This window comes from Phyllopteryx taeniolatus, chromosome 14 (assembly GCF_024500385.1).
Source record: "Phyllopteryx taeniolatus isolate TA_2022b chromosome 14, UOR_Ptae_1.2, whole genome shotgun sequence".
NCBI lineage: Eukaryota > Metazoa > Chordata > Actinopteri > Syngnathiformes > Syngnathidae > Phyllopteryx > Phyllopteryx taeniolatus.
This window is the reverse complement of record NC_084515.1, coordinates 2,100,157-2,112,317: the sequence shown is the minus strand read 5'-3', so window position 1 is coordinate 2,112,317 and position 12,161 is coordinate 2,100,157. Positions and strand designations below refer to the sequence as shown.

The 12,161-nt window shown below is 46.5% G+C and overlaps 2 protein-coding genes across 5 annotated transcripts in view; both read left to right on the top strand.

The window, feature by feature from the left end:
- The window catches only part of atp1a2a (ATPase Na+/K+ transporting subunit alpha 2a), a 76,722-nt gene that overhangs the window by 42,773 nt on the left and 21,788 nt on the right, over window positions 1-12,161 (top strand). For all 3 annotated transcript variants that reach the window (XM_061796816.1, XM_061796815.1, XM_061796817.1), the window contains 3 exons: window positions 827-1,002; window positions 9,247-9,383; window positions 11,647-11,797. In XM_061796816.1, coding sequence (XP_061652800.1) covers window positions 827-1,002; window positions 9,247-9,383; window positions 11,647-11,797 — 464 coding nt within the window. The remainder of the gene's footprint in view (window positions 1-826; window positions 1,003-9,246; window positions 9,384-11,646; window positions 11,798-12,161) is intronic.
- On the top strand, window positions 3,232-8,064 carry LOC133488666 (uncharacterized). Of its 2 annotated transcripts, XM_061796819.1 has the most exons (3): window positions 3,232-6,818; window positions 6,999-7,422; window positions 7,500-8,064. In XM_061796819.1, the coding sequence occupies exon 1, from the start codon at window positions 5,821-5,823 to the stop codon at window positions 6,751-6,753; it is 933 nt and encodes a 310-aa protein (XP_061652803.1). In that variant the 5' UTR covers window positions 3,232-5,820; the 3' UTR covers window positions 6,754-6,818; window positions 6,999-7,422; window positions 7,500-8,064. The 2 variants fall into 2 exon arrangements, with proteins under 2 accessions (XP_061652803.1, XP_061652804.1); XM_061796820.1 differs by having other exon boundaries at window positions 3,232-7,422.

Below are 12,161 nucleotides of genomic sequence, written 5' to 3'. Positions count from 1 at the left end.
CCAGTGGAATGGGGAGCTGGTGGAGGTGAGGCTGGTGAGAGGAACCGCCACTTTGCTGTAATCGCTGATGAAGCGGCGGTAGAAATTGGCGAAAGCGGCGGTAGAAATTGGCGAAACCTAGGACACGTTGAAGCTCTTTGCGGGTGGAGGGGATGGGCCAGTTGGTGACTACTTGGATCTTTGCCGGGTCGGGTTGTAACTGTCCTCCGGCAATGCTGTATCCTAAGAAGTGTACGGAGGAGAGAGGGAATTCACATTTTTCCGGTTTCAAAAAGAGTTTGTTCTCGAGTAGCAATTTAGAGTCTTCAATTAACCTACCATGCATGTTTTTGGCATGTGGGAGGATACCGGAGTAGCTGGAGAAAACCCACGCAGGCACGGGGAGAACATCCAAACTCCACACAGGTGAGGCCGGATTTGAACCCTGATCCTCACAACTGTGAGGCAGATGTGCTAATTTTACCTAAACAATCTTGGTGGGCGACACCAAGATTGTTTAGGTAAAATTTTTTACTTAACTTTTATGTGCAATACATTTCAATTGAATCATTTAAGTACAGTCCCCCGCCCCTCCATATTTAAGTGCAGTTCAATCTGTGCATATTAAAATTTCGGAATAAAACTCCACTGTATCTTAATGTTGATTATGATGCTGGTACTTGGAGTGCTTAGTATTTTGTTTTGGTGGTAGTCTGCGTAAAAAGTTTGATAGCCACTGCTTTAGATGACTGAAAATACTACTTGTGGTATAAATCACTTTTTGGGCATTCATCATTGAGTTCCAATCCGACCAATGGTCTGGTGTCTCTTTTTGTCTGTCTCACAGGCTTCTGCCACCTAAACCTGCCGGCATCTCAGTTCCCCCGAGGGTTCACCTTCGACTGCGACGATGTGAACTTCCCCACTGAGCAGCTCTGCTTCCTGGGTCTCATCTCCATGATTGATCCGCCGCGCGCTGCCGTGCCCGACGCTGTGGGTAAATGCCGCTCGGCTGGCATCAAGGTAATTGTTTTTGTCTTCCGTCGAGAGGAAAGCCGTTTCCTGCGGCTTCATTTAAATACTGATGAGAAGCGTGATAACTCTTGAAAGTCTCCTCAGCGACTCAGGGCCTGCCACATTTATATATACTATAATATACATATAGACACTAATTTTATGACATTTTTGCGGGGATACATGCAGAATGCAAATAAACGTGGGTGGATGACAGATATTGCATTTAAAGCTCAAGCATGGCACATTCAAGAGTTTCCGTGCAGGTTGACAGCTTTCTGTGATCTTGGTGAAAATGAAAGTGAAGCGTGTCACAAGGTTTCCTCTGCAAGCGTTCTGCTCCGGCAACACTTTGTAGGCCCCAGTCGGCACGTTATCATGACTGACGTGACCTGTCGTTGTCTGTGTGAGCGACTACTTTTGTACGAAGCAGACTAAATACAGTGGTGCATTGAGATATGACTGCTTTGACTTAAGAGTTTTCAAGATACGAGCCGTCGCTTGGCTTTTTTATCCTGAGTAACGATCACAAATTTGAGATACAGTGAGTTTCAGACCCCCGCCGTTAGAAGGGGGCAGCAAACTTGATAACATCTGGCCACCATCAATTCACATTGGTTTCCTTGCAGTAGAAGGACAAGATCAGTTGGTAGCACTGATGCGCCATTAAACTGGTTTGCCAACCGACAATAGACCCCGCAGAAGAAAAACAAAGGACAATCATTATGTTGTATTGTAGGATTTGGAGCTGTAGACAATTACCATATGATCGGTTTACCACTTCTGTTTTGTGGATGACACCCAGCTCTTCCTTTTAAACAAACCCATCTCCACTTCTTCCACCCTCATCCCCCCGTGCCTGAAATAAAATCCTGATTTTCCTTTCATTTTAAAACTCAACAATGACAAAACTGAAATCGTGGTCCTCATCGGCTCCAAATCCATCCTTGCTAAACATCCCAGCTTCACCCTCACCATTGACAACACCTCTGTTTCCCCCTCCCCTAAGGTTAAGATTCTGGGTATCATCCTGGACAGCACTTCGTCATTCCAAACCAACATTAAATAACATTATCCAGTCTGCCTACATCCATCAGCAATATTAACCACCTCCGCCTATCCCTCAACCCGAAATGTGCTGCCATCTTGGTCCAAATGCTGGTTACATCCCGTCTGGATTATTGCAATTCCCTCCTCTTTAACTTCCCCATATATTCACCCATGAACTCAAAACACGTCCAGAACCCAGCCACCCGCATCATCACCAGAACACCGTCTACCAATCATATCTCATTCTCCAACAACTCCACTTGCTCCCAATTAAACACTGCATCGCCTATAAAATTTTTCTCTATACATTCAAGGTCATTCATAACCTCGCTATTTCATACAGTAGATCTCTGATCTCCTCCACATCAACAATCCTACCCGAACTCTTAGATCTGTTTCCGCCATCAGCCTCATCGTTCTCCCTCCCTCCTGACATCAGGAACATGGACTTTTTAACCAATTTTAAAACTCGCTTGGAAACTCTCCCTTTTAGACAAACCTTTTCACTGCGATTATTGTTCCCATTGTTATTCTGATGCAATGTTATACATTTGTTCACTGTAAATTTTAATTGTATATTAACTGTGTTTTGATGTTCCTGTACGGTAACCTTGAGTGGCTTGAGATGCGCCATTAAATAATGTTATTATTATTATTATGTACAGTTATGTTTTGTGCTTGCATTTTCTGTGTTTGCAGGTTATTTGGAGTATGTTTTTTTTTTCATACTGTACAATCTACTTTTATACAGTACCCTCATCCCTCTGTGCCTGTCTCTAGGAAATCAAATCTGTGTGTCATATACTGCCTGCAATTCCATTATTGTAGCCGGGAGGACGCTTTGTGCTCTCTCTCTCTCACCCCTCCCTTCTCTGTTTTCAGCACCTGTCTCCAATCAGCCTTATCACCACCGGTATATAAACCTGCCTGTTCCGAAATATTGCAGTTACTTTCAGTGGTACCACTGCCCATTTGCCTCCCGTAAGTCAGCCTATTCCTCGTTCCCTTTTTGACTCCTGTGTCTCCTTGTTCCAGTGTGTTTTCCCCCCGTGTTCCTGATCCACGTAATTCCTGCCGCCAGGCCAGCCGCCTGTCCTCACCACTGCCTGCCACCTGTCCACACCGCGCCTGCCAACCCACCTCGGACCACCGCCATTACCTTTCATCAATAAACTATTCATCCTTTCACTTCTGCCTACGACTGCTCTCGGATCCAGCCACTCTCTATTCGTGTCACTGTGTTTTCCTTCAATTTTCTCAAACTCAACAGTGACAAAAATACTTTTTTACTTTTGGGGGGCTGGAACGTATTGATGGCAGTTCCATTCATTTCAATGCTAAGAGAAGATTTGAGATACAACTGTTTTGAGATACGTGCGTGGTCACGGAATCAATTAAAGTCGAACTATGTAAAGTGTTCGATCACCCCTTTCAGAGCAAAGAAGCCACCCGTCGTCTCCTCACGCTCACGCAGGGCGCTAATTCTGCAGCGGAATATTCCGTAGAGTTCCGGATATTGGTGGGTGAATGTGGGTAGGATGACGCGGCACTTCGGAGGATTTTTTCCAATGGCCTTTCCGAGCAGCTCGAGGATGAGCTAGCAGTCCGCTACGAGCCCTCCTCTCTCGAGGATCTTATCGGCCTTTCCATCCACCTGGATAACAGACTGCGAGAGCGTACTCGAGAGGGGGGAGGTTCGCTCACGCAAAAACCCTCCCACTCTGAGTGCTGCGCCATCAGCTTCACACCCACCTCCCGCACAGTCTTCTGTCACTCCATTGTCATAGCCATTGAAGAGCCCATGCAAGTTGCTAAAACACGGTTAGATCCACAGGAGCGTCAGCGTCGTATCACCCAGCGGCTGTGTATCTACTGCGGTCTAACCGGTCACTTTATTTCCTCATGTCCCCTCCGCCCAAAAGACCAGGCCCACCGCAACCTGAGAGTGTCGTGGTGAGCCAAACCTCCATCCCCTCAAGCTCTCCTTCTCGCATGACCGTTCCCGCTTGCGTTATAGTTTCGGCTCTTAACAACCCCATCACTGCCCTGATTGATTCCGGTGCCGATGACAATTTCATTCATGAAGCCATAATTCACCAGCTCCAAATTCCTCTCCAACTGCTTCCGTCTCCGAAGAAGGTCATAGCCCTGGATGACCGTATCATCTCCGCTGTTACCCACCAAACTGTGTCATTCACCTTGCTTATTTCAGGAAATCACCGCGAAAACATTTCCCTTTTTGTTATCCCTTCTCCTGATACCCCACGAGTCCTTGGAATTCCCTGGCTTAAAAGACATAACCCCACCATAGACTGGACACACTTAGCCATCACCAGATGGAGCCCTCACTGCCACTCACAGTGCCTGCTTTCAGCTATACCTCCTTCTGGTACACCACCACCCTCTTCCATGCTCGTTGACCTCTCCGGAGTCTCTGGAGAATATCATGATCTCTCGCTGGTATTCCGTAAAGACCTGGCCATTTCTCTACCCACCGCCCGTATGACTGTGCTATTAATCTGCTGCCAGGGGCCCCTCTTCCCTCCAGCCATCTCTACAACCTTTCCTGACCTGAGAAGAGGGCTATGGAGGACTATAACCATGACTCTCTGGCTTACGGTCCCATTCGACCTCATTCACCAGTTGGGGCTGGCTTCTTTTTTGTTGCAAAGAAAGACACCACTCTCTGCCCTTGTATTGACTTCCGTGCTCTCAATGATATCACCGTAAAGAATAAATCTCCGCTTCCCCTCATCGATCCCTCATTTGAACCCCTCTGTGACGCCCAGGTATTCACCAAATTGGATCCACGGAACGCCTACCACCTCCTCCGTATCCGAGAGGGGGACGATTGGAAGACTGCCTTCAATACCCCTCTCAGACACTTCGAGTATCTGGTCATGCCATTCGGTTTAACCAATGCCCCTGCAGTTTTCCAGACATTTAATACTGACGTCCTCCGTGACATGCTCAACCGGTTCGTATTTGTATACCTTGATGACATCCTCATTTTCTCCCGGTCCCCCTAAGAACACCGCCTCCATGTACGCCAAGTCATTCAGCGTCTCCTTGAAAACCGGCTATATGTTAAACCTGTAAAGTGTGAATTCCACCTCTCCTCCGTACACTTCCTGGGCTACGTCATCTCCAAAGGTCAACTACAACCCGACCCTGCCAAGATCCAAGCAGTCGTTAACTGGCCCACTCCCACCACTCGCAAAGAACTACAACGTTTCCTTGGTTTCGCCAATTTCTACCGTGGGTTTATCCTTGATTACAGCAAGGTCGCTATTCCCCTCACTAGCCTCACATCCGCCAGCTCCCTCTTTCGTTGGACCCCGGCAGCATCCCAAGCATTCAACCGACTCAAGACCCTGTTTACCAGTGCCCCCATTCTTCACCACCCCGATCCCTCCCTCCAGTTCGTGGTCGAGGTTGATGCCTCGGACACGGGGGTAGGGGCTGTCCTCTCGCAGCGGGACCCCACGACCCAGAAACTGCACCCCTGTGCCTTTTTTTCCCGTCGTCTGTCCCCTGCCGAGAGAAACTACGATGTCGGCAACCGAGAGCTACTGGCCATTATATGAGCCTTGGAAGAGTGGAGGCACTGGTTTGAGGGGACTGAACAACCATTTATCATTTGGACCGACCACAAGAATCTCGCTTACCTCCGTTCCGCCAAACCCCTTAATCCCCGACAAGCTCGCTGGGCTTTCTTCTTGAGCAGGTTTAATTTCAATCTCCCCTTCCGTCCTGGCTCCAAAAACGACAAACCCGATGCCCTGTCTCGACTTTACTCACCCCCCACCAGCCCTGACAAACGGGAACCCATTCTTCCTTCCTCGTGCTTCGTTGGTGCTGCCACTTGGCAAACTCACCTGGATCCCAAGACTGGGCCTCCAAACCACCTGTTCGTACCAGATTCTGCACACTCTGACGTTCTTCAGTGGGCTCATACCTCCACACTCACGTCATCCTGGCATCACCCGCACCATTCAGTTCATCCGGGAGCATTTCTGGTGGACCAGCCTTGTTCAAGACACCAGGGAGTTCGTCCAAGCCTGCTCCATCTGTGCCCGAGGGAAGTCTTCACACCTGCCCCCAGCTGGGCTGCTGCGTCTATTGCCTATCCCTAGCCGCCCTTGGTCCCATATTGGTCTGGACTTTGTTACCGGTCTACCTCCTTCTGAAGGTAACTCTGTCATTCTCACCATTGTCGATCGTTTTTCCAAATCTGTCCATTACATACCTCTCCCCAAACTACCCTCCGCCTTTGAAACTACTGACCTCCTTGTCCAGCATGTCTTAGACTCCACGGTATTCCCATCGATATTGTCTCTGACAGAAGTCCTCAGTTCTCATCCCTGGTGTGGAAGGAATTCTGTAAAGCGGTGGGCGCAGCAGCCAGCTTGTCATCGGGATATCATCCGCAGACCAACGGCCAGACGGAGCGGGCAAACCAATCCCTGGAATCAGTCCTCTGTTGTGTTGCCACACGCAACCCCTCCTCCCGGAGCTCATTCCTCCCATGGATTGAGTACGCCCACAACTCCCTCACCAGTTCCGCTACCAGTATGTCCCCATTCATGGCTTGCTATGGTTACCAACTGCCATTGTTCAAGGAGCAGGAGCGGGCAGTGGCAGTCCCCGCAGTCAAGGATCATCTCCAGCGGATCCAGGCTGCATGGAATGACGTCCTTGCGGCATTGACCCGGTCAGCCACACGCAACAAACAGCTCATGGACCGTCATCGCTCCCCAACGCCCGAATACAAGGTGGGCCAATCTGTCTGACTTTCTTCTCATGACCTCCCACTTCAGACTGAATCCCGTAAACTCACTCCCCGTTTCATTGGTCCTTTCCCGATTACCAAAATCATCAATCCCACTTCTGTCCAGTTGAAGCTTCCACTGTCCTTGAAAATTAACCCAACCTTCCACGTCTCGTTGCTTAAGCCTGTCTCCGGCCGAACCCCCTCCAGCCACCCGGATTATTGACGACCATCCTGCGTTCACGGTGTTGAGCATCCTCGACGTGAGGCCTAGGGGGAGGGGGTTCCAGTACCTCGTCGACTGGGAAGGTTATGGGCCGGAGGAGCGGTCGTGGATTTCCCGGAAACTAATACTCGATCATACCCTTTTGGACGACTTATACGCGGCTCACCTGGGGAAGCCTGGCAGGATGCCTGGAGGCATCCGTTGAGAGGGGGGTACTGTCATATACGGCCTGTAGTTCCATTATTGTAGCTTTGGGTTCTCTCTCTCTCTTCCCTCCCTTCTCTGTTTTCAGCACCTGTCTCCAATCAGCCTTATCACCACTGGTATATAAACCTGCCTGTTCCAGGAAATCCTCGCCGAAGTATTGCAGTTACTTTCAGTGGTACCACGACCCATTTACCTCCCGTAAGTCACCCTATTCCTCATTCCCTTTTTGACTCCTGTGTCTCCTTGTTCCAGTGTCCCCGTGTTCGTGATCTACATAATTCCTGCCGCCAGGCCAGCCGCCTGTCCTCACCACTGCCTGCCACCTGTCCACACCGCACCTGCCAACCCACCTCGGACCACCGCCATTACCTTTCATCAATCAACTATTCATCCTTTCACATCTGCCTCCGACTGCTCTTGGATCCAGCCACACTCTATTCGTGTCACTGTGTTTTCCTTCAATTTTCTCAAACTCAACAGTGACAAAAATACTTTTTTACTTTTGGGGGGCTGGAATGGATTGATGGCAGTTCCATTCATTTCAATGCTAAGAGAAGATTTGAGATACAACTGTTTTGAGATACATGCGTGGTCACGGAATCAATTAAAGTCGTATCACAAGGCACCACTGTAGTTCTTCCATCAGTGATCAGGGAAATGAATAATTGGCTATTTTTTTATGTAATATATAGTTTTGTATTTCATAATAATAATAATAATAATAAGATACTAAAATATCACTTTTAAGAACACCCAGTAACAATTTATTTCGTTATAATTTTAGTTTTTTTTTCTTAGGCTTTTTGCAGCTTTTTAATACGAACTTGTTTTAAATGTATTTATTAATTTATTGCATTTTTATGTATATTTCTTAAATTTGTTTATAATTCATAAAATATTAATGTAATATTGTATTATAATAATATTAAACATTTTGTTTGTTTATTAATTTGTCATTTAAAAAAAATATTTTGATTTTGGCTTTTTTTTGTTGTATACTACAATATAATACATAATAAACGTGAACCAATTGGTGAAGTTATATAAAATAAATGTCAACTCTAAAATAATTTTTAAAAACTATTTATATTTTGGTTGTTAATTTTGTAATATTTGAGTTGTTTTAGTTTTAAAAAGTTTTAGACAATTTCTACTTTTATATAAAATGTAATATTCTAGTTTACATATATTTTTAGAATGTTTATTGTGGCGGCACGGTGGGCGACTGGTTAGAGCGTCAGCCTCACAGTTCTGAGGAGTGGGGTTCAATCCCCGGTCCCGCCTGTGTGGAGTTTGCATGTTCTCCCCGTGCCTGCGTGGGTTTTCTCCGGGCACTCCAGTTTCCTCCCACATCCCAAAAACATGCATGAATTGGAGACTCTAAATTGCCCGTAGGTGCTAATGTGAGTGCAAATGGTTGTTTGTTTGTATGTGCCCTGCGATTGGCTGGCAACCAGTTCAGGGTGTACCCCGCCTCCTGCCCGATGATAGCTGGGATAGGCTCCAGCACGCCCGCGACCCTAGTGAGGAGAAGCGGCTCAGAAAATGGATGGATGGATGTTTATTGTATAGTTACAAGTTTTAAGTTTTTCAAATCAAAACAAATTTTGATTTCACTTTATTTCTCTCCTGCTGCCCGTTTTGGCGGCAAGTAGTCAGGTATGAATTATCTTTCATTTATAATTACTTAAACCCACCAGTGCACTCCTTTGCTGTAAGATGAAACTGATTCTAAAATTCTTAATGATAAAAAACGACAGTACATAACATGTATCATACCCATTGCTGCTGCTGCTGCTGCGGGAGCCCTTTTATTTATTACAGCGTAGCTTTGGCCCGACATCACGGTCATTTTTCACCAAAGTAGCTGTCGCACTAACAGCTCCAATTCTTGTTCATTCAGCTGACCGATGGGCCCTGAAGGCATCGTGTTGCATTAGTAGCAGTTGTATGAAATGGAAGGAAGCTTAATAATGTTGTGACAATGATGTGTGGACAGGTGATCATGGTCACTGGCGACCACCCAATCACAGCCAAGGCCATTGCCAAAGGGGTGGGGATCATCTCAGAGGGCAATGAGACAGTGGAAGACATCGCCGAGCGCCTCAACATCCCACTCAGCCAGGTTAACCCCAGGTATGCGTTTGTGTATGTGTCCAGGACTTCATGGACTCACTCCCTACAAAATGGCATGCCATTCATCTATTCCAGCAGGTCAACCCCCCTCCCCCAACCACTTCTCTCTCTCTCACACACACACACACACACACACTCACACTATTATTTGTTCAGTTGTAACAAAAAAATAAATAAATAAATAAAAATAAATTACCGTATTTTCACAATATTAAAAGGCGCAGTCTCAGTTACGGGGTCTATTTCTGTATTTAACATACATAAGGTGCACCGTATTATTGGGCGCAGGCATGGTAATACATATGCTAGCTTAAAACATACGGTAGCATGCAAGCACGCTAAAACAATGTTTTTAAAAAGGCAGCGGGAGCAAACCTGACTCCGGTTGTACTTTATTGACGTATTTAACAATGTACTCACGTTATTTTTTTATCAATCCTCATCCACAAATCCATCAAAGTCCTCATCTTCTGTATCAAAAATGAACAGCTGGGCAAGTTCTCCATCAAACACGGCTCTCGTCATTGTCGGAGTCAGTCTCGTTGCCGTGCGGCTCCTCAGAAATGATGCTGGCTTTTTACGAAAGCTCGAACAACAGTGCAAGCAGACACGTTAGCCCAAGCATCCACAATCCATTCACAAATTGTGGCGTAACTCGCCTGGGCGCTGCCCCCTAGTCTTAGTAAAGTTGTGATCGCCATCTGTCATCCATCGCTCCCACGCCGCTCGCAACTTCACTTTGAACGCCCTGTTTACACCGATGTCCAGCGGTTGGAGTTCCTTCGTCAAGCCTCCCGGAATGATGGCAAGCTCCGAGTTTTTGCACTCAGTCGAATGGTGACTGTAGAGACACTTCTCCCGGCTGTGCTTTGTTCATTAATCCATTGCTCGAGTTGGTCTTCCAACTCGGGCCAGCTCGTCTTGTTTCCACAGAAGCTTGTTTTCCTGCTTCCTCCACTTGCGAACCATTGATTCGTTGATCTTGAATTCTCTCGCGAGTCCCACGGCTCATCAAAGTCCCACAACAACATTTACAGATATTGGAACTCGGTGCATACATAAGGCACGCCGCATTATAAGGCACCCCGTCCATTTTGGAGAAAATTTAAGACTTTTAAATGTGCCTTATGGTCGTGAAAATACGCTATGTTTCTTGAGTTTAAAGTGGGCGGCATGGCGGCCGACTGGTTAGCAGTTCTGAGGGCGAAGGTTCAAATCCGGCCTACGGCCTTCCTGTGTGACGTTTGCATGTTATTCCCGTGCCTGTGTTGGTTTTCTCTACATTGCCCGTAGGTGTGAGTGTGAATGGTTGTTTGTCTATTTGTGCCCTGCGATTCTGGCGACCAGTTCAGCTTGTGCCTCACCTCTTGCCCAAAGTCATCTGGGATAGGCTCCAGCAGACCCTAGTGTGGATAAGCAGTATAGAGTATGGATGGATGGATGGAAGTTCCAAGTGCAATTCTTGTAGGCTGAAATGCCAACATTTTTAGGCAGACACAGATGACAGTGCATGACTTAGCTGTTCTTTTTCGTAGTTCATCCATTCATTTTCTGTACCGCTTATAGTCATTTGGGTGGAGTCTATTTGTAAGGTAAATTTTGATTTCTGTCAAGCCTCATGCAAATTAGTCGCTTTGGAAACTTTACTTCTGTGTGGGGCCACGGAGACTGGGTGCTGCCTGGCTCCGTTTGATTGGTGAAATTGATTCAGGTGACAGGAAGTCTAGATGACAAACCAAACAATATCACGCAAGAAATAATACCTGCAGATAAAAATACAAATAGTAAGTGGAATGTAGCTCAATGTAATGAAGTAAAAGTAGTGTTTTTTCTTCACAAAAAAACTCAATTAAAGTAAAGAGTATGTAGCATTAAAAGGACTCTGACAAGTTTAATTTATGCAAAAGTTACCTAATTGTCATGGAGTAAATGTAGCTCGTTACTACCCACCTCTGTGCTTTTGTGTTGCGATTTAGAATTTTTTTTAAATTGATTTTCATCTTTTCATCCATCCATCCATTTTCCGTACCGCTTATCCTAACTAGGGTCACGGGCGTGCTGGAGCCTATCCCAGCTATCTTCGGGCGAGAGGCGTGGTTCATTGAATCTTTTTTTTAATCATCCTTTCTTTGCCCCTGTAAAGCATAATGGATGAGCCTTGACTTTGAATGGTGCTAAACTAAACAAAATTAACTTGCCTTGCTTTATGTGTGTGTGCCGGACACGTAAGAACACGGCACTCTCTGCCTTGTTTCCCGCCCAGGGATGCCAAGGCCTGTGTGGTCCATGGTTCCGACCTCAAGCACATGAGCTCCGAGTACCTGGATGACCTACTGAGGAACCACACCGAGATCGTGTTCGCGCGCACCTCACCGCAGCAGAAACTTATCATAGTAGAGGGATGCCAGAGACAGGTGGGGAAGGGTGTGTGTGTGTGTGTTTGTCTGCCTGTGTGCGTGTGCATGTGTGTGTGTGTGTGTGTGTGTGTAAGTGATCTTGTCATTGTGTATTTAAGGGAACTGCATTTTAGGTAAGGATCCACATACTGTAGAACAACACAAGATATTCATAAGGATTGGACTGTGTGTGTGTGTGTGTGTGTGTGTGTGTGTGTGTGTGTGTGTCTCTGTCTACGTGTTAAGGAAACCGAATTTTTTCGTCTTTGGAAAATGTGGCTGCATACCAATGTGTCCATTGAATGTAAGTGTGTGTCTGTGTGTGTGTACGGGTGTGTGTGTGTTTGTATGTGATGAATGTACTTAAATGTCGAAACTGGGC